This window comes from Ruditapes philippinarum, unplaced genomic scaffold (genome assembly GCF_026571515.1).
Source record: "Ruditapes philippinarum isolate M1 unplaced genomic scaffold, ASM2657151v2 ctg9860_1_1_1_1, whole genome shotgun sequence".
In the NCBI taxonomy this organism is placed as follows: Eukaryota; Metazoa; Mollusca; class Bivalvia; order Venerida; family Veneridae; genus Ruditapes; species Ruditapes philippinarum.
The window spans coordinates 1-26,025 of record NW_026855610.1 but is presented as its reverse complement, the minus strand read 5'-3'; the positions used below and the strand labels follow the sequence as shown (position 1 = coordinate 26,025).

Here is a 26,025-nt window from a genome sequence, read left to right as displayed (position 1 = left end):
TTTATGACACTTCGTTTGATGCGGATTGGACTAACTTTGAATTGGCATAACTTCTTTAATAATCAAGCAATTAACATGCGGTTTAAAGCACATGAAAGGGAATTTATTTACGGAGGGAACCGTGTCAGGGATTTTTGTTTGCATATTAATCAGCGACTTAATTATCTTTAATTACGTAATATGTATGGTGAAATAAGTCGCATAAAATGTTTGACGTTACGTAATATTTTTTTGAGAAAAGATGGAAAAAATTTGAGACACGGTTCCCTAGATATTATAAGTATGTTTATTTTCCAAAAGTTTGATGACAAAAAAATAAAAAATGACTTTGATATGACGATTTAAAATTTTAGGATTTTTATTCAAAATATATCATTTACAAAGGCATTTTTTTTCAAATATGTTATTTTTTATGATGATCAATGACATTTAATGCACAAAGGTTAAATAAATAACAATAATTACTAAAATAAGTTTGTTAAAATGACATTTATTTGAGTACCACGGAAAGTGTCTGTTGTCGCCTTAAGTTACTTTTATATTATAAGTACATGATGGACAAGAAGTTACTTATCAGTATATGTCAGTAAGAAAAATTGATTTTGGAATATGTTAGACATTGAATTTGTCCCCAGTAACACCACGGAGTTGTTTGTAAAGCAATAATGCGTCTCAAAATACTGGTCAATAAAGTGAGAATTATATTCCCACATCGTCATCCTTGTATATAATCAAGCTAACAATAATGGCTGCGCCCATGGAATGAAAATATCACGTTTTTGATATTTACCTAAATCGTTTCTCATCTTGCCAACAGATAAAATGACGAAAAGAAAAAAGAATAAAATAAAAGACGCACCAAACTTAAAAAAGTTTCGTTCTGAAATACAAACGTTGACTCGCTCTGATCGTTTCTTTCCTAGACAAGGTCCAAAACAAACACGTAAACAAAAGAGAAAAGAAGCCAGGTTAGAAAAGAAATCAAGAAAGGACGCTTATTGTAGAAGAATAGCAGTAAGTTATCATATGATATGAAACCTGTACTTTTTTCCATTTGTAAACATGTTCCTTATATGCATTTGTTTAGATGGAGCCGTTTTAGTGTTAACTGTTTAAGGTGATAATGATTCCGTATTTGTTCATGTGTTAATTCCTCCCATATAAGGCCATAACGACTCACTCCACTCAAGTGACAATTCTCCCCACTGTAGCAAAGCCTACATTTATGAACAAGGGAGGTCTGTTAAAATATAATTGATTTTTCGTAAAGGTGTCATTAATGACATTAATGTTAATGACAGACTATTCTCTCCCTTACCAGTTCCTCTCCCTGATGGTTCTCTTCCAAAACGTTTCCTCCCCTGACGGTTCTCTCCCAAATTTGAAATATGCAGACAGTTCTCCCCCAATTTTTTTTTTATAAGATCATTTTAGTTTTGACTTAATCTAATAATATTTCTTAATGAAGATTATTAAAAGAATGTGTTTGATATTAAGTTATGTTTTATATTATGTTTTATGTTGATCAGCTGAAAAGTGCCTGTAAATTAAACACCTTTTCCGGGTATTTTAATTCTATCAACACATTCATTGTGAGAGATTAAGATTATTTGACAGTGATTGATGTACACCTGTAATTATAATTCATCAACACCTCTTTCACAGTATTTTAATCTAATCAACACCTTGATTCTTGAGTAATGAATTAACAAACACCTCAATTATCTTTGACAGCAAACTTAACACACATGTGTATTGAACTCCTGTCTTCATTTTACAAAAGTATGAAATTTAGCAATTAAAATTTATATTTTTTTCTTATAAATTTTATTCTTATTTATTAGAAAAGAGAACAACACAAAACAACACAATAATTTATATTATATAATGATTATCGTAATCAAGTAAATTATTCATTAATTATTTTCAAATGACTAAACATATAAACAGTATACATTTAATAGATCTAATAAAAATAAAATGAAAAATCAGAAAAATTTACTTATCTGCTATTTTTTTCTCTAATTTATATCAATTGGCTTTCCCATTTATCAAACATCTAAATTTTATACTTCAACCAAAACATTTTTTGTCTCTGATTTATATCAATTAATAATAAACTTACCCATTTTCTAAATACTTCAATAATAATGTATTAAAAAATGAAAATGGGGAGGAACTGTCTGCTTATTTGCAAATATGCAGACTGTTCTCCCCCCCAAAATAGGGAGAGAACCGTCAGGGAGGAAACGTCAGGGGAGGAACTGGTAAGGGTGAGAATAGTCTTGACTACCTGGTATTTCATGCACCGCTATTTCATGCACCGCTTCCGTTTTCACCCAGATTATTAATATGAAATTAGACAAAGCCTATGAACAAGGAAGTCAGTTAAAAAACAAAGGTGTCGTACGGTATTTCATGCACCGCTTCTGTTTTCTCTCGCAATACTGGACTATTATTATTACTCTGAAAAATTGCGAGATATAAAATTTGGAGATATCATACGGTGAAATCAAAGACCGCGACCGTGAAGCAGGCCTGGGCTTTGGCTTGCATGGCTTTTGACTGCACATGTATATACAAAAAGAAATCAAGTACAAAAACAATTATAAATATGTAGATTTCTTTACCTATCAGTGAAATTTTCAGTGTCATTTCTAAGTGGGTGCAGCCATTTTTAATGTAAATCAATGATAATTGGCAAGGAATTCTTCTGGCATGAGATATTCCCACACCAGAAAAATTGCAACTTTTCAGGTAAGGAACTGTCAAGGTGTTCCAAATTGAAACAGAAAGCAGTGCATGTTTTTCAACAAAAATACAGGAAGCCAAGTAAATGAAAACTTTTGGCAATATTTATATTAAAAAAATATTGTTATTATGAATTATATATATATTTTTTTAAGATTCCTTCAAAGGAAGAAATAGAAAAGGCTAAAAATGAGGCGATACAGCAACAGAAAGAAGAAGCCAAACTAAAGAAAATGGAAGACATGAAAAAGAAGAAAAAAGCACGGAAAGAAAGACAGAAACAACAGGTTTGGGGAACTTTCGTCCTTATCTAAAAGCCCATGTTTAGTAAGGTAGTCTGTTGTAAAATGTTATTTAACAAAGCAAACATTATGATAAATAATAAATATAATGACGATGTTACAATAAAGGGTTTAAAATAATTATTATGTTCTTTTAACCAATAGCTATGTGGCTGTGCCAGTGACAATTGATCTAGATTTAATTTTAACAGTCATTTGTCTTCCACTGCTGATTACATGAGTTGTCAATCACTTGTGGGGAAATTAGTATTTTTTGGTTAGTTATGCAGGAAAGCTGGTTATGTCGATCCACTGCCAAGATATGACAAAAAATGTATTAAAATTTATATCGGCATCAAAAAAAGCAAACAGACATGTTTTTTTTTTGTCCCGTCTGACTGTTTATCTCTTGGTGTGGTACTTTGAACTTGGTTATAAATTTTCTTTTGATAAGCTCCGGTCTGCATAATTAGACACAACATACACATGTGCCTCAACATGACTGCTTTACTTTGAAATATTGAAGCGTTACTTTGAGTTCTGAATCAATTTGTCCTTTAATTTTCCCTATGTTTCATGCATGGGGATATCATGTATTAAGAACAAACTTATGAATTATAACTATTTATTATTCATAAGGACATGTATTAGCCCACACCATAAGGAATGTTTAATAATTTTGTTTATATAAAGTATAATGATAATCTACGCAGGAAAGAGAATCCCATGAAGAGCAGCGACGTGTAGAAAACATGTGGGATGACAAAGAGATCAAAGAGTTGGAGAAAAAACTTGGACTTAATAAAAGGAAGAAAAAAGATACACTACCACTCTCCTTCAAAACGGATGGACTAGACTGTATCCTTTCTTAATTCTTAGACTGGTTAAAGTTACACATTAGTGAAGTCTATAAAGCAGTGTAAAATGATAAGGTTATTATCTTAATTATGTTGACTTGTTACTTGTAATTGACAAGAGTGGATTTTTCTAGGCCAGAATCCCGGAGTTGTCCAGGAAGCACCACTGATATGTATTCTAATAAATCTATGAGAGCCAGACATGTATATACTTTTACGAAATTTTCTTTCTTTTAGTCATATATGTACATGTAATACGGGTGTCAGTGGCTGAGTGGTCAATATCATTGCCTTCAAACCACTTGTCCCTCACTGCTGTGGGTTAAAATCGGACCAGGGCATTGGTTTCTTTCATGTAAGAAAACTATCCAGATACCTTATGGAACGTCAGTAATGCTTCCCAGGTACTTGCACATGAGGTCTTAGGGGTGCCTGTGGCTGAGTGGTTAAGGTCGTTGACTTCAAACCACTTGCCCCTCACCGCTTGGGTTCGAATTCTGACAGGAACTTTGGATTCTTTCATGTGAGGAAGCTATCCAGCTAGCTTATGAAATGTAGGTGCTGTGGTTCTACTCAGGTGCCTGAAATAATGCACGGAAGGGCACCTGAGGTCTTCCTCCACCAGTAAAGCTGGAACGTCGCCATATGACCTATACTGTGTCAGTGTGACGTAAAACCCAAAACAAACAAACAAACATGAGGTCTTCCTTCATCAATAAAGCTTGGATGTTAACATATGACCTTTTCAGTGCTGGTGCGACGTGAGGCCAAGTACCATATAACATCTAGATCATTATATTTCTTTAACTTATAAAATCAGATATTTTAGATGTTGTAGATACCGAGAAACTACAGGCAATGACAAAGATGGCAGAAGAGGATGAAGGTGACAATTGTTTTACATACATTATCATAATCATTATAATTTTCAGTAACTGTTGAGTAGTTAAAGAATTGTGAGCATTGCTGAATAATAATGATGCATAACTAGTTAAAATTGCTGACTGAGTTTTTCACTCTTCATCTCAATGGGTATAAGTTATGTTATACTGACTTGGTTAAGGTCACCAACTTGCCCCTTACTGCTGAGTGTTTGAATCCCATCAGGGACCGTGCATTTTTTTCATGTGAGGAAGTTATCAAGCTAACTTATGGAATGTCGGTCGTTCTGCTAAAATGTCCGCTCATGCCTGAAATAATGCAAATAAAGAATCTGAAAGTCTTACTGCACCAGTTGGGAAGATGCCATAAGACCTTAACTGTGTTGGTGCAACTTTAAATCCAATGGTAACAAATATTTTTTTTTAACCTTTTCCCGCATGAGTATCTGGTGGAAAATGGCTGTTCTCATTGAAAAGCCTCCTGTTACAAGTTCAAATTGCTATGAAACTATGAAAAATGCTTCTATACATTGTATTAATGAAACTTGGCACAAATGTTGACTGGACCATAGCCTCTGTAACAGCATGCTTAATATTAAATTTCTTGTTACCATGGCAATTGGGGACATCTCAAAATTGCCAAAAATCACTATTTTGCATTGTTTTTTGTGCCCCCACTTTAGTGGCGGGCATTTAGATTTACCCTTGTCCATCCGTCCATCCGTCTGTCCATTCTCTTTTGTGTCGCACGTAACTCAAAAAGTATTTGACCTAGAGTCATGAAACTTTACAGGAATGTTGATCAGCATGGGTAGTTGTGCACCTGTGTATTTTCGTGTGGATTTATGAAGTATTTTTAGAGTTATTGCCCTTGACTTAGTAAAAATTTGCAATTTTCAACTTGTGTCGCATGTATCTCAAAAAGGATTTGACATAGAGTCATTAAATCTTACGGGAAGGTTGCATATTTAGTTGTGCATCTGTGGATTTATCAAGTATTTGTAGAGTTATTTTCCTTGACTTAGTAAAAACCGTTTCATTATGTTGTTATTTGTTCCTTGAGTGCTTGAATTAGAATCAACCAACTTTACAGGAATAATGATCAACATCACTGTGAAGCTATGCACCTGGGACTTTGCCTGTGGATTTTTTTTCAGTTTTGTTACAGTTATTGCCCTTGACTTACAGAAGTATAAATTTGCAATTTTCAACTTGTTCATGCATAGCTCAAAAAGTATTTGACTTGTTGGCCTGAAAGTTTACAAGAATGTTGGTCAGCATGTGTACTTATACTTTTGGGGCCTAAAAGGACATTTTTCACTATTTGAGGCCTTAAAAAAAAGGGGGGGGGGTTGAAAAGCCGTCAGAACACGTCTATATGTGGTAAAAGGTTAATCTACATTGTGTCAAGTCCAGTATACATTTTTCTTCATGTATAATTTTCCTTTCTCTTCAGAAGGCAATGAATTTGGTCTAATGGGTGATGATGATGATGATGATGCTGAAGATGTAATCAACAGTGATTATGATGAAGATGATGATGAAGATGATGATGATGATGGCAATGATGATGATGGCAATGAAGTGGAAAAGGATAAAACTGATAAGAATCTGTTGAGATCTGAAGCTAAAACCAGTGATAAAGTTGAAAGTGAAATTAAAGGGAAGGAAAAATGGGAAGAATTAGCTGATCGAATAAAAATAATTGCAGAAAAGAAAGCAAAATCAAAGAAAAATGTTAGATTTGCAGACTCTGATGAACATAAAGAGAATGATGAAGATTCTGATGCAGGAAGTGAAGAAAATGATTACATTGACGAAAATGATGATGAAATTTTAGATGATATTGAAAGTAATGATGATGAAGAAAATTATCTTGATGATGATGATGATGATGATGAAATTAATGAGGATTTAAATGATACTGATAATCTTGAGTCAGAAAATGTAGGAAATAGTGATGATGATGATGAAATTGATGATGATGATGAAAATAGTGATGAAAATGATGATGAAGATAGTGCTGATGATGACAATGAATTTGGAACCAATATAAATTCAAACCAAACTGAGAAAAGAAAATCCAAAGATGACATAGATGAATTGAAGGAGGATATATATGGTAGATTACGAGATTCTCAGGGTAACATTATCAGGGATAACAAACCTGCTGGCGGGGACGGGGCATATGTTCCACCAGCCAAGAGGTTACAGATGGCAGGAAGTGCGGACGAAAAGAAGAAATTCATGCTGGAGAGGCTGCAGAAACAGTTGAAAGGACTTGTAAATAGGTAATACATAACTGTTCAAATAAATGATTGAGACTAAAAAAAACGGATTGGAGCACCACACTAAATACCGTAATTCCGGTATATACCGTACAAGGTGCTTGAATGATAAAATACTAAAATCTTGCCTTTGTACCCAACAGAATAAACTTTAAACGGTCTAATTCATGTTTTCACGCCGATATACGTATGATAATGAATGAAAATTGTAATAATCGGCGAAAAAATGATATTTGACTATTTTATGATCATGATTTCTGCAAGGTACTGCTCCAGTCTTGTAATGAGTTAAATCCCAAATAAATAGAAAGTGTAAATTGATTATACTTTTTTAGATGTAGAGGATATTAAATAATTGTAAGTGCAATACTGAATTTTAATGAACGAGGTGAAGTAAAATATATTATGCCAGGCTCTGGCGAGCATGATATTTTATTCAAAGAGTTAAAAATTTCAGTAATGAACCTATATGAATATTATATTCTGTTTATCACATACCCAAAATACAGTACAACGCTTACATTTAGCGCGTATTTACACTATGTTTGTATAAGGCAAATGAAGTTCCGTCAAAATATACACACCACTGAGCAATACAATTTTTATTGAGTCCTAAAAGCAGCACAGGGATGTGATAAATTTTTTTTTATTATTTAATATTTTTTTATGCTCAGCAGCTGTAAGAATATTTTCCCATGCATAAGAGTTTGTTTTAATTTAAAAGAAACTTCTTTTTTTTTTTAAAAAAACAACCCAAATACACGTAATATTATTTTCATTTTATAGGAAAGTGGAAAAAATGCCCAATCAGTAGAGATAGAACATTGTACTTAGCAACACGAGCAGACGTCAACGAAACTCTGGTTGATTTGATATCAGACGCATGTATCACTCCAACGCTGACGCCTGATAGACTTTCCATGGAGTTGATGATGTTGGTGGCAATATTACATGGGAACGTTGGATCTGAAGTCGGTAAAGAAATCTTATTTTTGATTGGTCAATTGGTTGAATGTTAACTCTTTACCTGAATTTTTGTAATGGATTTGTCCTGCTTTGAAATTGGAATGGTCCATTAGAGTTTTAAGGGATTTCAGTATGAAATTAAGAAATTGGAGCTCACAAAATTAATACGGACTTGAAATTAAGAGATAATTGGTTTATCCCACTTTTTAGATTAAGAGAGAAAAGGGTAGATTTTAACTTTAAGTCTGGTACCAAGATATAATATGTTGTGTCCCAGCTTAAGTAGGAACTGTATTTTCAAATTTTTTATAGACTCTTTTTTTTTTAAATGTTTGTTATTTGTTATTTCTGTTGTAGGAGCTGTTTTCCTGCAACATTTTGCTAAAAGGTTTAACCTGTTGTTGATGGAGGCGGAGTATGGTTCTGGTAAACTGATAGATAATATAGTAGTGCTCGTGGCTCATCTTTATAACTTTAAGGTGAACTGACTATAAGATTTTACCTTTTAACGCTACCAAATCCTGGTGGCTCATCTTTATAACTTTAAGGTGAACCGACTTTATAAGATTTTACCTTTTAATGCTACCAAATCCTGGTGGCTCATCTTTATAACTTTAAGGTGAACCGATTTTATAAGATTTTACCTTTTATGCTACCAAATCCTTGTAGCTCTTCTTTATAACTTTAAGATGAACCGACTTTATAAGATTTTACCTTTTTATGCTACCAAATCTTTGTAGCTCTTCTTTATAACTTTAAGTTGAACCAACTTTATAAGATTTTACCATTTTAAGCTACCGAATTCTTAGTGCAAATCTTTATACTTTTAAGGTGAACCGACTTTATAAGATTTTACCATTTTAAGCTACCGAATTCTTAGTGCAAATCTTTATAACTTTAAGGTGAACCGACTTTATAAGATTTTACCTTTTTATGCTACCGAATTCTCGTGGCTCATCTTTATAACTTTAAGGTGAACTGCCTTTATAAAATTATACTTTTTTTATGCTACCGAATCCTTGTGGCTCATCTTTATAACTTTAAGGTGAACTGACTTTATAAGATTTTACCTTTTTCTGCTACCGAATCCTCGTGGCTCATCTTTATAACTTTAAGGTGAACCGACTTTATAAGATTTTACCTTTTTACGCTACCAATTCTTAGTGCAAATCTTTATAACATTAAGGTGAACCGATTTATAAGATTTTACCATTTTAAGCTACCGCATTCTTAGTGCAAATCTTTATAACTTTAAGGTGAACCGACTTTATAAGATTTTACCTTTTTATGCTACCGAATTCTCGTGGCTCATCTTTATAACTTTAAGGTGAACCAACTTTATAAGATTTTACCTTTTTACGATACCGAATCTTCTTGATAACTTTAAGGTGAACCCACTTTATAAGATTTTACCATTTTAAGCTACCGAATTCTTAGTGCAAATCTTTATAACTTTAAGGTGAACCGACTTTATAAGATTTTACCTTTTTACGATACCGAATCCTCGTGGCTCTTCTTGATAACTTTAAGGTGAACCCACTTTATAAGATTTTACCTTTTTATGCTACCGAATTCTTAGTGCAAATCTTTATAAGATTTTACCATTTTAAGCTACCGAATTCTTAGTGCAAATCTTTATAACTTTAAGGTGAACCAACTTTATAAGATTTTACCTTTTTATGCTACCGAATTCTCGTGGCTCATCTTTATAACTTTAAGGTGAACCAACTTTTTAAGATTTTACCTTTTTACGATACCGAATCCTCGTGGCTCTTCTTGATAACTTTAAGGTGAACCAACTTTATAAGATTTTACCTTTTTATGCTACCGAATTCTTGTGACTCATCTTTATTACTTTAAGGTGAACTCCGACCTTAAGCGTATCTTTATAAGATTTTACCTTTTTACGCTACCAATTCTTAGTGCAAATCTTTATAACGTTAAGGTTAACTGACTTTATAAGATTTTACCTTTTTACGCTACCAAATCCTTAGTGCAAATCTTTATAACTTTAAGTTGAACTCTGAGTTTTTTCCCCCAGGGTTTTGGGATAATGACCCATGTTTTGTTAAAAATTGGGAAAAAATGCATGACTTAAATTTTGCAGTGATTAAATGATTGCAAATTATCACTGTCTAGGATGGCATCTTTAAACATTTAAACACTGTAACAGTGAGGAAGCTCTTATTTTCAAAGATTTTAAAATTTGTTATTCAATATTTCAATTGGGAATTTTTTCCTGTGGATTGGGAAAATATTGTACTATTTTTTAAATTGGGAATATGACTGAATTTTTGGCTATAAAATGAGCCCAAAAAAATCTTTGGAACTTAATAAGACTTTACCTTTTTACGCTACTGTTTATACTACAAAAATTTCAGATAATTCACTTAGTCTGTTTTAGCAGAACAATTTATTTAATTATGCCAAAAACTGTTAAGTGTTGCAATGCTTTCACAAGCTTAGAATAGTTTCAATGTATTTCCGAGTGTATGGCTAAATTATCTTTTGTGTATCTTTCCATTTATCTAAGTAAGAAATGCAGTTTTTATGATTTTAGACTTTTGGACCTCAGTGGAGTTTCTTTAATTATTTTTACAAAGTCGTTTTCTACCAGTAAAAGATGAAAAGTTGCAATACCAATTAACAGTTTCTGCGAGAATCAAAATTTCAAAATTTAACCAAAAAATAATGTTATTTTACAGGTGGTTTATAGTGTACTTATATTTGACATCTTGAAGAAATTAACAGAGAGTTTTCAAGAAAGAGATATTGAGATAATTCTACTGCTGCTTAGACGTGAGTATAAATCCATTGTTTATCATCCTCGGAGTTTATTACTGTATGCAACCCATTGTTTATCTTCCACCAAGTTTAATACTGTATAAAACCCATTGTTTATCTTCCTCCAAGTTTAATACTGTATAAAACCCATTGTTTATCTTCCTCCAAGTTAATACTGTATAAACCCATTGTTTATCTTCTCCTAAGTTTAATACTGTATAAAACCATTGTTTATCTTCCTCAAATTTAATACTGTATAAAACCCATTGTTTATCTTCCTCCAAGTTTAATACTGTATAAAACCCATTGTTTATCTTCCACCAAGTTTAATACTGTATAAAACCCATTGTTTATCTTCCTCCAAGTTTAATACTGTATAAAACCCATTGTTTATCTTCCTCCAAGTTTAATACTGTATAAAACCATTGTTTATCTTCCTCCAAGTTTAATACTGTATAAAACCCATTGTTTATCTTCCTCCAAGTTTAATACTGTATAAAACCATTGTTTATCTTCCTCAAGTTTAATACTGTATAAAACCATTGTTTATCTTCCTCCAAGTTTAATACTGTATAAAACCCATTGTTTATCTTCCTCCAAATTTAATACTGTATAAAACCCATTGTTTATCTTCCTCCAAGTTTAATACTGTATAAAACCCATTGTTTATCTTCCTCCAAGTTTAATACTGTATAAAACCATTGTTTATCTTCCTCCAAGTTTAATACTGTATAAAACCCATTGTTTATCTTCCTCCAAGTTTAATACTGTATAAAACCCATTGTTTATCTTCCTCCAAATTTAATACTGTATAAAACCCATTGTTTATCTTCCTCCAAGTTTAATACTGTATAAAACCCATTGTTTATCTTCCTCCAAATTTAATACTGTATAAGACCCATTGTTTAACTTCATCCAAGCTTAAAAGTCATTGTTTATCTTCTTTCCAAGTTTAATAAAACCCATTGTTTTTTTTTTCAAGTTTTAAAGCTGTGTCCTGATATTATTTTTTCATATATATGAAGTGCAGCTTTAAGAGATAATTTGTCTATTTTGGCAGAATTATGGCCCTCTGTGTTTTTCAACTCATTAGTATTATTTGAAGAAAAAGGGGTAATGAAGTTACACGAATTTAATATTCTATTTATCACATACCCAAAATAAAAACCTTTTAAAGTGCAATAAGAGTCATTTTCTTTGACGCGTCTATAGTTTAACGCTAATATTTAGCGCGTCTTTACACTATGTTTGCATAACGCTAATGAGGTCACGTCAAAATACCTGCACGGCCGTGCAATACCATTTTTATGGAGTCGCGAAATTGGCACGGGTGTGTGATAAGTTAATTTATTTTCTCTGCAATCTTGTATATAAATTCATTTTCTCTACAATGTTATATTCAGATGTTGGGTTCTCCTTACGTAAGGACAGTCCCATTGAACTCAAAGAGTTTATCATCAGTGTACAGACTCGTGCAGGAAGTCCGGACGCGGCCAAGCTCAATGATCAGTCTCGTGTCCGGTTTATGTTGGAGGTGATAATGGCGATACGAAATAACAACATGCGGAAAATACCAAACTATGACCCGGAACATCTCGATCATCTTAGAAAGCTCTCAAAACTCTTATCATACTGTGATCAGTTAGACCGAGTTAAATTATTTACAATTGAAAGTGTCTGATGTTGCACTCTTATTGTTAGTGTAGTTGACAAGGGCCTTCAAATTCTTTCATGTGAGAAGGATATCCAGCTAGCTTATTGAACTTCAGTGGTGCTACTCAGGTGCCTGTTTGTGCCTGAAATAATGCACCTGAGATCTTTCTCCACCAGTAAAGCTGGAAAGTCACAATATGACTTCTAATATGTTGGTACGACGTATGACCGAACCAAAAATAAAGTTATGACTTCTTAATATGGATCACCACAAAGTGAAGCAAACTCACATCTTTTGTACTAGATAATTTTTTCAAAATCATTAAAGCACAGGTAAATAAAGCTTGTTAATGTACTTGGCTCCCTAGAAATCTGCTATCTATTTCTGGTACAGGTGGTCAGTTTGGGGATAACCAGTTACATATTTCACTGGAAGATCTACTGAACGCTGAGGAAAAAGGAAAATGGTGGCTGGTCGGATCAGCCTGGGATGGTAAACAGGTACAGCATCATAATCAAGGTAAAGTTCTTCATCAGTTGTACTTTTGTTCAATTCCGTATACTTGAGTCATTCAGTTTCCTTTGGATTACATTCATACTAAATGATCAAGCCCAAAGTTTGAATTTGAAAATAAGATTTAAAAAAATGTTTCATTTTTAGCTCATCTGTTTTGAAGAAAAAGTCAAGCTATAATTATATGTTGTCCTCATTGATGTGCAAAAACTTTAGTTCATTTCTCAAATAATTTTAAAACCTCATTGTAGAACTACTTTCACTAAGTATTTAGTCCGAGATTATTATGAACTATTGTTGAAGCGTTCCAATTGGTCATTTTAATGCATTTATGTACTGGACATTTTAACAAAAAGACCATTGACAATGAATTTTCAGGTTCAGACAAGATGAGTACAGTTGTAGGGAAGCTAGAGGTTAGCAGTAAACTTCAGGAGTTAGCTAGAAAACAGAGAATGAACACAGATATACGCAGAAATATCTTCTTTGTTATAATGACCAGCGAGGTAAAATATTATAATCTTTTCAATTCTGAGAAGTGGAGGATTGTTGTTTTAGCATTTCGTTAGCTCGACAATTCAACAGATAGGGAGAGCCCTGGCACTGCGTCGCACTGATTAATTTTTCATGTGCAAGCTGGTATCTCCAAAACTACTGCAGCGAATGAGTTGAAACTTCACACACTTACTTGAAAGTATAATAGGAGATCAATGTCTAAGGTCCATAACATTAATTTTGACAGAATAATGGCCCATTTTTTAACTTAGAAAATTCTATGTTGTCAAGGCTCTTGTTTGACTATCAGTCTCTGACAATAGTCGGGCACACTGTTCTACTGGTAGCTTTTGTTTTGGTTCATTTGTCTATCCCACCAGTAGATAATCTTAAACAACAACTTTGACCCCAGACATTTTCGCTTAAAATGTTACTATTATCATATTCTAATAACATGCTAAGTTGAAAGAAGTTCTACAGAACAATTTTAATAGATGTTTTCCGGAACTGGGCAAATGTGGGTTTTTCCATGCTAATACCCCGATACAAACAAACTTTTATTGTTATAGCTTCGGTCACAATAGATAAGTCAACATGTTGCGCTCAATTTCGAAAGGCTGTAACTGTAAATATTTGTTTGTACCCGCCACCTGAATTAGCTGGGAAAAATCCAAAATGTTTATATCTGGAGCAAGTCTATTATGCCTATATGAGTATGGAAAAACTTACGAAAACATCTTTAAAGTGGTATGTAATACATTTTATATGATATTGTATTTCTAGGACTATCTGGACGCTTTTGAGAAGTTGATACAGCTTGGACTGAAGTCGAGTCAGAGACAAGAGATAATTCTCGTTATCATGGACTGTTGTCTACAAGAGAAGAAATATAATCCATTCTACTCGTACCTGGCCCAGAAATTCTGCGATTATCATAGAACTTATCAGGTATTACAAATTATCATAGAACTTATCAGGTATTATAAATTAACTTTTCAATATCAGGCATGTTTTCACTTCAAATGAAGTTCATCGCTCATTATGAAAATAAAAACAAGGCCATTATTCAAAAAGTATGACCTTTATCATCGTCGGATACCCACGGCCGAACCATTAACATTTATCAGCCATGGGATTTTTAGCCGATATTCAGTCGATTAGAGGTGTGTCAAAGGCAGCTATTTCATTGGCTTCCTCACGATTTCATGAGGCGATTAAAACCAATCAAAACGCTCGTTCTGTACGACGTTCGGTATTACAGACACTATTGCGACAACCATAGACGACGTGAATAGTTCAACATCGAAACAATTAAACGATTTACAGCAAGAACGTATAGATAATTTACTTTTACAGCGTGATATTTTCCTTTCTGATTGATATCTGTTTGCAGAAGAACTGATTTGGCGATATTTTTTGCCATTGATTTTAGCAAGACACGTACAACAGTTTTTAACCGTGGGCGCTGCCATTTTGTTTCTTATTGTTTTTTTACCTCCGCTGTTGAAGAATATAGATTTGATAAACGCGATGTCATTGGTAGATATTTTACGCACCTGTTGCCGTATATCGACGCAAATCGATTCATTTTACCCACGGTTGATTGCATGTTATGTAACATGTTTATCAATCGTGGGTATCCGACGATGGACCTTTATGAGAAAACTCGGCTATTATGAGATTGGAGAATTTTGATTGGCTCTCCCGCTTGGCCATTATGAGTCTGCTTTTTTTTTCATTGAAAAAAGTCGCCATTTTAAAGTCGCCTTTGGCCTCAGGCTAATATGACAGTCTTCAGTCCAATAACAAGGCTATTATGAAAACACTTAATTATTAAGCATAAATCTGGAGGCAGGCTGCTTTAAACTAAATGGCTTTAATTTAGAATGTTGTTATTTCACAGATGGCGTTCCAGTTTTGTATATGGGACAAGTTTAAGGAGATTGGGAGTCTCTCGGAACACAACAGAAATAATTTATCCAAACTTCTCATCCATCTTATCGTAAATAAAGCACAGTCATTGTCAATATTAAAGGTAAGTAACTGTTTCTGTATATAGTGAGAAATCTTTTAAGAGTTATTGCCCTTTTTATTATGTTATACAATTTGTACATGTACCTTGTATTACTTCTTTCTGTATAAAAAACGGAAAAGGGGTTGTTCATACTTAAGGTTCATACAGTTAAAAAGTGCTTAAAAAAGTTAAAAGTGCTGAAAAATACTTGAATTTGATTACTTTCTTAAAAAGTGCTTAAAATGTGCTTAAATTAGCTGCAAATATGCTTTAGTGTGGTACATGTAGTAGAAAAGATACTTTAATTTATCTTTTGTTACAAATGATATATTTGCAACAATTTGTGCTTAAACATGGAAGAATGTGCTTAAAAAAGTGTTTGATTTTGGATGTTTGAATACCTAAAACTAGTAGGTTTTAAATGAAATTTTAAAATTGTTTGAACGTTGTCATGCGTTACCCTCTTATTAGTTTCTAAAATTTTTCTATAAGGAATATGGGAAATATGGAACCCTGGCCAAATTAGTTAACACAGCAAATTGAAATGCTGCAGGTTGTTACTATTCTAGAATGTGTTTATTTGAGTTTATTTATATTCGCCATCAGTTACCTATAAGGGGCGAGACCTCCAGAAGAGTATTAGTCATTTTAGGTTTTGGAGGATAGTGCAAGATACAGATACAGAAAGATGACCCTATTCCAGAAGCCTCTCCTGGTTCTTTAACATGTCAAATGTTTCAGCACTCATACACGGGACCTTGATTTAAAGTCTCATCTGTAATTTTAGTAAGCCAGTCCGGGAATCGAACCCACAATGTCGAGATCACATATCTCACACTCTTAACAGATTGAGATATGTGGACAGTCTTTTCTCGGATATATTTTCACTCTCTTTTTAATGCCCTCATTAAAGGTGCCTTGAGATAAACTAAAATATTTCAAGAAAATCAAACTTGAGAAAAATGTAGTAAGATTTTAAGAAAAGTAAAAAGGTTCAAGATTCCAGTAATAATTTTTGTCTTATATGGGATGAATACTTTACTTTGTAGTATCTATAACCATATATCTACAGTGTTATTAACTCAGTAAGGGCTATTCTTGCAGATTTTGACCTTTTTTTCATAATTTACATGGATTGTAAATGCCATTTTCAATGAGTAAATCAATATCTTTGTTCACTTCACAATATTTTACTTTTCAATACATTAAAAAAAATCCTGAAAACTAGCATGAATCTGGAGGAGTGAGACTAAAAATAGTGATGGACCACCACATTAAATTCTGTATTCTGATATATAGGTGCTTGAATGATTAAATGCTAAAATCGTGCCTTTTCACCTGCCGAATTGCACTTTACATCTATTCACTTTGATTTATGTACAAAAATAAATGAAAACTGTAAGAATCGGTGAAAAATCGGATATTTTTCTACTTTGTGATCATGATATCTGCAAGTCTAGAGGAACTGCTGTAACACTGTAGTGAGTTTAATTCCAATCTGTAGGCATGCTGTATTAAGAGGGCGAGGATGTGGTGGGGTAGGAGTGTGGGGTGGGGTGAGGTAGATAAGGATCGTCTGTTCATCTTGCTTTCATGCTGTCATAATATTCAGCTATCCTTGATATCTGTCACATTCTTCTTTGTTTTTTAATTACAGGTAGTTTCGTTCGGAACTTTAGAGAAAGGAATGGTGCGTTTATTGAAACAATTACTGACGGATCTCTTATTAGAACAGTCACAATCTGAAGTAGAGGCAGCATTTACACGTATAGCTCAAATTGACAAACTAAAACCCCTCAACGAGGGACTACGACTGTTTTTGAGACATTTTCTTGTGGGTAAAAAGAGCGAGACTAAAAGTGCAAAACTTATTGAAAGAGTTGATATCGTTGATCATTTATTGTCCCGAGGGAAAAGTCAGGTGTTACTTTGATGGAGGAAGATTATATGTCGAAAGAGTTGACAGTGTTGATCATTTATTGCAACGATATCGTTAGTCATTTATTGTCACGAGGGAAAAGTCAGGTGTTACTTTGATGGAGGCAGATTATATGTAATCAATAAAGCATGTTTTTAATCAATTAATTAAGGATGCAAATCCAGCATGGTAAATATGTCTACAGACTGGTAAGTGACATAGTGTCCTTGAATAGCTTAAAGGAACTCCACTGAGGTTCAAAGGCGTAAAAACTTAAAAGCTTAAAATTTGAATTTCTTATATAGATCAGCTGGGACACTTAAAACATCAAATGGGACATGATTAATCTTGAACAATTATTTCCAGTCCTGTTGTGTCAAAATACGTCAGTGAAGTCCCTTTAAGATTTAAATTAAAGCAGGATGCCCCCAGATTCATGCTAATTTTCCTGAAAATTTTGAAAATGTTTTTAAAAGTAAAATATTGTTAAGTGAACAAAGAAAGTAATCTACACATTGCAAACAGCACTTACAATCCACGTAAATGGAGGTAAAAAAATACATAAATACCTCTTACTGCATTAGTAACGCAATAGAATTTTAGTGATTGATACTGCAAAATCAGTCATTAATCGCAAATAACATGTAAATAATTAATTAAATATTGAATCTTTTTACTTTTCTAAAGATCTTCATACATTTTTCTTAAAATGGAATTTCTTGAAATATTTTTGCTCATCTGGAGTTGTCCAGCTTTAAACCAGACACATAATTATACTGTGCATGTAATATAGAGAGGAGTTCTCACCATGTGCCTGTTTGTACCTGAAATAATGCACAGGTCCACCTTCCACCAGTATTTGACATGGGAGAGTTAACATCCCACATTATTGGGTATAAATTGAGACAAATGAGAGTCAACTTTTTATGCTCCCCGAAAAATTTCGAGGAGCATCGAGGGGGAGTGCAGTGTCAAAGAACCATAACTCTATTTTGCCCGGTTTTTGAATTATCTCCCCTTATAGAAAAATCTTGTCCGGGGCATAACTCTAAAACTATAAGAGATATCAACATGAAACTTTGTAGGTGAATAGATCTCAATGGGTAGATGTGCAGTGCATAAGAACAATAACTCTTTTTGTCCTAATTTTTGAGTTATTGCCCTTTGTTTATTTTAATACTTTGAACTTGAACTTTGTCCGGAACATAACTTGAAAACCCTTGGAGATAATTTGTTAAAACTTCATACAGTGGTAGAGGGCATCGAGGGGGAGTGCAGTGTCAAAGAACCATAACTCTATTTTGCCAGGTTTTTGAATTATCTTCCCTTATAGAAAAATCTTGTCCGGGGCATAACTCTAAAACTATAAGAGATATCAACATGAATCTTTGTAGGTGAATAGATCTCAATGCGTAGATGTGCAGTGCATAAGAACAATAACTCTTTTTGTCCTAATTTTGGAGTTATTGCCCATTGTTTATTTTAATACTTTGAACTTGAACTTTGTCCGGAACATAACTTGAAAACCCTTGGAGATAATTTGTTGAAACTTCATACAGTGGTAGAGGGCATCGAGGGGGAGTGCAGTGTCAAAGAACCATAACTCTATTTGTTTTTGAATTATCTCCCCTTATAGAAAAATCTTGTCCTGGGCATAACTCTAAAACTATAAGAGATATCAACATGAAACATTGTAGGTAGATAGATCTCATTGAGTAGAGGTGCAGTGCAAAAGAACCATAACTCTGTTAAGCCTTATTTTTTAATAATCTCCCCTTTTAGAAAAATCTTGTCCAGGACATAGCTGTAAAACTATAAGAGATATATCAACATGAAACTTTGTAGGTAGATAAATCTCAATGGGTAGATGTGCAGTGCACAAGAATCATAACTCTACCTTGCCTAATTCTGGAGTTATTGCCCTTTGTTTATTTTTACTTTTTGAATTGTCCAGGACATAACTCGGAAATCATAAGAGATATCATCAAGAAACTTTGTAGGTTGATAGATCACATTGATTAGAAGTGCAGTGCAAAGAATTGTAACTCTGCCTTGCCTAATTTTGGAATTATTGCACTTTGAACTTTTTCCACGGACATAACTTTGAAACTACAAGAGGTGTACTTTCCTGTGTCCAAAAGCTATTCGGGGAGCATCACCCGGCTCAAACCGGGCTCTTGTTGTATCTGTTAATGTAAAATACTTTCTGATATTGGGTCCCACTCAAATGCAATTAATTTACAGTTAATTATAGATTTAAGGGGCATAAAATATGCCATTTATAGACATTATAATTAGCAGTTTTTACTTTAATTGTTAAAGATTTTGTTATGCATGTTTGTTTATCTGGTCTTTTACAATAGAGATAACCACTGGAGTAAAATTGTTGTTTTATTATTATGCTCCCATAGAGATAACCACTGTAGTAACATTGTTGTTTTATTTTTATAATTCCATGCTTTATTTTCCTACAGTTTCTCATAGTATCTCTTACTTTTGGTGTAGTTAAGGGTTGTTAGGGTCAAGGTCAAAGTCACCAAAGCTAAAAATAGATTTGTACAGCCTTTCTGACTTGATGTCTTTCATATTTGGATGATACCTTGGATGGACCTCTACCATTGAATGGAATTTGGGGCCCACTTGGGTCAAGGTCAATGTCACCAGTACTAAAAATAGATTTTTTTCTCTTGCTTACCTAAGGAATGTCGATGTTTCTTCTCAGGTGCCCGTTTATGCCTGAAATAATTAACAGAGGGACAGTTAGGCTTTCCTCCACTAGTAAAGCTGCAAAGTTGCCATGCATATGGCTTATACAGTATTATTTTCAGGCGACATAATACCCCCATGGTCATATATATAATCTGTTGTTTGCAATATAACCTTTGTCTAATTGCTCTAGTTATATTTCCAAACAATCGTTTATATACGGTCATATAACCTGTCAGAAACATTTATAACGAATTGATAATATAGCAAGCATCATTTTTATGCTAGAAAAAGCTTTATGATTTATTTTAATAATTGCTATTCTTATTGACGATCATAATTCATACAATGGAGAACACATAAACATTTATCCAATAATGTATTTGACGTGGAGTACATCAATCACACATTCAATTAAATGCCATTGTCTGTGACAATAAAATGGTATCCTCTGCGTTATCAACCGCACTGATCTGTCGTTTGCAAGAAATTTGACACAAAGTTTAAACAAAAGGGGTGGGGTGGGGGGTTAATAGGTAATTGAATAATGTACCAGTTAGTACCAAGTTTAACTACACCCACCCTGATGACTAGTGGCAACTTTGGCATAAGGAATATTAAACGCCTGGTAAACATCGGTGCTACCGTTTATTACTCTGTCCGTTACTTCCAAGCTTGTGCATGTTGACGAATGTAAGTGTCAACAAAAGTATTGTGTTGACTTTATATACATTTTTTTGTAAAATCTGCATCGAAAATCGAAGAATACTTTACCATGGGGACTTGATTAAAGTTTCCAGGAAACGTAAAGTTGATGAATAAAAGTGACTCATGAATAATTGCACACCCTTTGTGATGAAAATATAATATTAATGATTGAGTGGCCTAGTGGTTAAGGTGTCTGCCCCTCAACACCAACTTGTCATTAAATCTATAAACGATTGGTGGTCGTTGAGGAATACAATTTTGTACTTAAGTCTTATGATTTTATCCCAAATCCATACATACTATGTAGAGATGTAAGCCGGTTATTGCACAATGATGGTCATTGTGAGTCTCTGTACATACAGTCAAACTTTTGCCAGGACTGGCCGGTGTGTTCAAGCGATCCGAGTTCGAGCAAAGGAAGTTTAACTGTGTATTATTAGTTTCAAAGGTCGTTGATTTCAAACCACTTGTCCCTCACCGCTGTGTGTTCGAATCCCGACAAAGACTTTGAATTCTTTCATGTGAGGATGCTATCCAGTTAGTTTACGGAACGTCGGTGGTTCTTCTCAGGTACCCGTTCGTGCCTGAAATAATGCACGGAAGGGCACATGAGGTCTTCCTCCACCAATAAAGCTGGAACGTCGCCATATGACCTATACTGTGTCGGTGTGACGTAAAACCCAATAAAACCAAAACACATTATTTACAAAGAATTTTGACAGACTATAATATTATGTTCCTATAAACAGTTGTTTATATATTTAACCCGAGCCGCTAGAATCTTAATAACAAATTTATAATACAACAAACTTCTTTTTTATAGAAACAATATGATTTTTCTCATTAATTGACAGCTTCCGTGTGTATTAAACTATATCATGTATATAAACGTCCCTATTATCCAATGAAAAGCGACGTTACAAACGTGCAGTGTTATGAGGCCATTTTAAACATATCATTTCAAACCAAATGCTTTTTATAAGTCAACATACGAGATAAGACATGGATTTCCGTTCATTTTAAATAAAATAGTCATATATACTCTATAAATTTGACTTTCCCGAAAAATCTTATTCTGTTATACTTTGATAGAAATTACCTTTTATTGTCCATAATATCGCAAACAACATTGATATTTCGATTAGCCCCACCGTGTTTGATTAATAACAAGACGGTGTAAATTAAAAGATTTCCCGCCAAGCGGAGTTCCAACAGTTGACATGGTTACAGCTAGGTGCCCCGAGATAATGCTCAGAGGGGCACCTGCAAACTCCGCGCACTGGTTACGCTATGGTCAGCAATCCTGTAAGGGGAGATCACTGCGTTGGAGATTGGGGCACCTGAAGACTTTAAAGTGTTTTGCGACTTAAAACCTAATAGAAAAAGTTCAACTAATTAAGCTTGTTAAAGGGACATCGAGATACTTTTGTCCTGGCATTGTCTTTTTCCAGGAATGGTTTTAAAGTAGCAAAAGAACCCATCTTTGAAATGGGTCAAACCGTTTATAGCTGAATTAATTAGGCTTATGTATATTAAATCAAAATCATCCGTTTTATCAGTTCACTCGAGTGAATATCAACTATCATTTATTTAATCAATACATTGGTTATAAAACTACAAACTTTTAAACTATCGACTTTCGAGTATCTTGTGAAAGACTCGACATCAATTGTAATAAAAAAGCAAACCAAGGGAATGAGTCAATGAGTATTCTTTTTTGGAAACTATAAAATCTCACAAAAAATGATTGCTCTTGAAAAATAGGAATAAAAGCATTTCTCGTTCACAATGGCCCTTTAAAGAAATTAGTTTATGTACTAAAGTTGTATATAAAGGTCAATCTGAATTACTAGAAAAGTTTTGACAGGCGATCTACTTTTATTTCACAACGGTTTGACCGTAAAAAATAATTCTGTAAGAATTAAGGGTCAAAATTCAGGCTGGAAACTCTAAATACAGAGGTTCTACAAGATCATATGACTTGATAGAAAATGAAAATATTATTGTTTAGCATCCATATTCACATATTGACACTGTAGTTTATGTCATGCAGAATACTTTGTATTCCATTTAAAGATTAACGATGATTTCCCTGCGGTATTTTTTTGTACGGATTTAACTCCAATGAATCAATCAATATCCTTCAGACGATTGCATCTAGTGTATGTAATATACTGAGACGCTTGCGTCAAGTATCTTGTAAAAGTATTGATTTTGGCATCATACTCACAGACACCGAAAAGCTCAGGCTAAAGCAATCAGAGCATCTCGGCTATCATAAGTAATAACGTTCTTATCCGAAATTTGACGGAAAGGGCCGAGAAGATGCGATTGAGGCTAAAGTTCTAGGGATATACATTGTACAGCGTAGTCAAAAACAATTTTGTCTCTCAGCTTTGAGACATTATCAAGTGGTATGTACGTTTAAATATTTCAGTATATAAAACAAAAGGGCCATGATGGCCCTGAATCGCTCGCCAGAAACAAATTTTTTTCAGTGTTGAAAAAAATAATTTTTTCCAATGAACTTGCCGAAATGCAAAATCCAGCACAACTTCAACTTGTGCTCTGGTTATATAGTGCCACGACACTGATTGGGTTTTTTTCTTCATAGTAAAAAAGGAACCTTTCACAAATAGCCCAAGGTCATTGTGGAGCCTTTTTATAAAAGACTACCTAAGAATGCTACAGACAAAGTTTGGTGATCAACAATCAATTAGTTCAGTAGAAGCTGTTTAAAGTTTCTTTCTATTTCTTAGCTCTAGAGGCCCCATTTAGGGGCCACTCTAATTAATATGAGCAAATTCGATTAAAAAAATCTACCTAAGAATGCTACAAAGTTTGGTGATCATCCATCAATTAGTTCAGTAGAAGAAGATGTTTAAAAGTTTTTTTTAGCTTAAGCGGCCCCTAAAAGGGGCCACTCAAATTAATATGAGATAATTTGATAAAAGACTACCTAAGAATGCTACTGACAAAGTTTGGTGATCATCTATCAATTAATTCAGTAGAAGAGGATGTTTAAATATTTTTCTATTGTTAGCTAAAAGGGGCCAATCAAATTAATATGAGCAAATGTGATAAAAGACTACCTGAGAATACTACATACAAAGTATGGTGATCACCCATCGATTAGTTCTGAAGAAGAAGATGTTTAAAGCTTTTTCTTCTTTTAGCGCTGTTGACCCCTAAAAGGGCCCAATTGAAATGACACGAGCAAATTTAAGTGTGACTATCACAATGATGCTACAGACCAAATTTGAAGTAAAACTGACCAGTAGTTTCAGAGAAGAAGACGATTGTTGACGCAAACGCCGGAGCATCCCCATTTGATACTAATAGCTCAGTTCTGGTGAGCTTAAAATAGTATTATTTTACATGGTGAGAAAAATGTGCAGCCTGAGTGAGACTCGAGCCCGGACCTTGCTTGAAGTTCACCGGTAGAGCCATTAAACATTTCTAAAAAGTTGCGCCGTGAGTAAACTGAATCACTGAATCATTTTTTTAAAGTTTTTAAAATTCAGTGTGTAAAGTTTATTGCGGTCACATGTACCTGTTACTTCCGGTGACTGTATAGTTTATTGCGATCTCAAGTACCTGTTACTTCCGGTGACTGTTTGGTTTATTGTGAGCACAAGTACCTGTTACTTCCGGTCACTGTATGATTCATTGCGAGCTAACTAAATTCAATCTGTATCATATCTTGCGAGTACGGGAAGGAGATGTGTTAACCCACTGAACCTTGAATATCGTTATGCATGTATTTCACATTTTATGCCTTGATTTAATAAGAACTCATTTATAGTTAATGGCTGGTTTAATAATAATAATTTAAAAATGTTAAAGTGAAATAAAAAGCAACACATATAAATGTACAAATTGTATAAAAACATGGATTTCTTTACATAACCATACATTGGTTTGTACCCAGCACTGATTATTGGGTGACCATGTACACAGATTTTAAAGGTACATTATCCCTCAGAAACTAAGAAATTTTACTTCTTTACAAAGGACAAATATGAATTAATAGCGTTTAAATGAAGGTTTTAGAACATGTTATATGCTTGGTTTCTGAAGAAAATGTCGATAAATCTGAAATCATTTGTAATAAACGTAGCAAAACGTAAAACCGAGTAATATTTTGACTTCCATTCAAAAACCTAAATCACTATAACTGTACCAACTGCCAAAAAAACAACAGATGAAACAAAACTATTCAGGTAATTTGCAAATAAGTACACATAATGGAAACTATCAGTACACCAAAATACATTTTTTAAGAAATAAAAGTCAAACCCATTTCTGAGGCATGAAGGGCCTTTAATGTATTTTTATTCTAAAACAATACTCCAAATAGAGACACATGTATCGCTATAACCATAGTGACCCGGCACAATATTAGGATGGTGTAAAAAGCAATTTTAAAAATATCGCACCTTATTCACAATATTTATTATGTATATATTAAGCACGATTCGTTAAACAAGACTTTTAATAATTGCTTTTTTGTCACTATCCCAACATTGTGCTGGGTTCCAGTGGGTTTGACACATGTATCTCAGCTCTATGATATATCTTACTGCTGCCTGTAGGTCACACACTGTTTGAATATCAAACATGAATACTTTCAAAATACTTGTAAGAAAGAGATATAAGCTTGTTTATTACATGTATTATACTTATAAACGAAATGTTGAGAAAAAATGATAAAATTAAAGTCTGTTATTTATAGAAAAAAACTTAAACATCCTTAAGAGCGAATGACTTATGCACGAAATCATTGCCAAAATATCAAAACCCTACTTAAAATAGCAGCATTGATGGCGCAGTCTGATCAGGATCCATGCTGTTCGCTTACAAACCGTATTACAAGTAGAGAAACTGATAGCAAACGTCATGGATCCTGTTCAGACCGTGCGGATGCGCAGGCTGGTCTGGATCTATGCTTGTCGCAAACGCACTTATGTTGGTTTTGTCATGGCGTGGTTCAAATGATTTTTCGAGATCAACGTTCCTTTCCATGTAGATCTAAAGCAATAAGATGTGTTCTCTTATTCCATTTTTTCCAGAATAGTTATTCTAATCGTCAAAAATGATCCAAAATTGAAAAGCGTTGCAACGCTTTTCACTCAAATCGGGCTAAAATAGCACAAAATAAGATTTTCTGTTTATTTCAGCATATATTTCTTTATTATAATTTTGCAAT

General features: G+C 33.6%; 1 protein-coding gene across 1 annotated transcript; it reads left to right on the top strand.

Annotated features, from left to right (window-relative positions):
* Positions 1 to 735: 735 nt before the first annotated feature.
* Positions 736 to 17,993, top strand: LOC132743875 (nucleolar MIF4G domain-containing protein 1-like). Its single transcript, XM_060732454.1, has 15 exons — positions 736 to 1,014; positions 2,907 to 3,038; positions 3,746 to 3,890; positions 4,710 to 4,775; positions 6,227 to 7,061; positions 7,421 to 7,446; positions 7,845 to 8,033; positions 8,382 to 8,503; positions 10,730 to 10,823; positions 12,212 to 12,442; positions 12,856 to 12,981; positions 13,354 to 13,481; positions 14,254 to 14,418; positions 15,374 to 15,505; positions 17,142 to 17,993. The coding sequence occupies exons 1-15, from the start codon at positions 823 to 825 to the stop codon at positions 17,415 to 17,417; spliced, it is 2,859 nt and encodes a 952-aa protein (XP_060588437.1). The 5' UTR covers positions 736 to 822; the 3' UTR covers positions 17,418 to 17,993.
* Positions 17,994 to 26,025: the final 8,032 nt, after the last annotated feature.

Bases quoted from the DNA above. Each gene is read 5' to 3' on its own strand.
- LOC132743875 (XM_060732454.1), top strand. From the start codon at position 823: ATGACGAAAAGAAAAAAGAATAAAATAAAAGACGCACCAAACTTAAAA. The intron at 7,062-7,420 runs GTAATACATAAC...AATAATTGTAAG, and splicing joins TTGAAAGGACTTGTAAATAG to TGCAATACTGAATTTTAATG. The intron at 15,506-17,141 runs GTAAGTAACTGT...TTTTAATTACAG, and splicing joins AGTCATTGTCAATATTAAAG to GTAGTTTCGTTCGGAACTTT.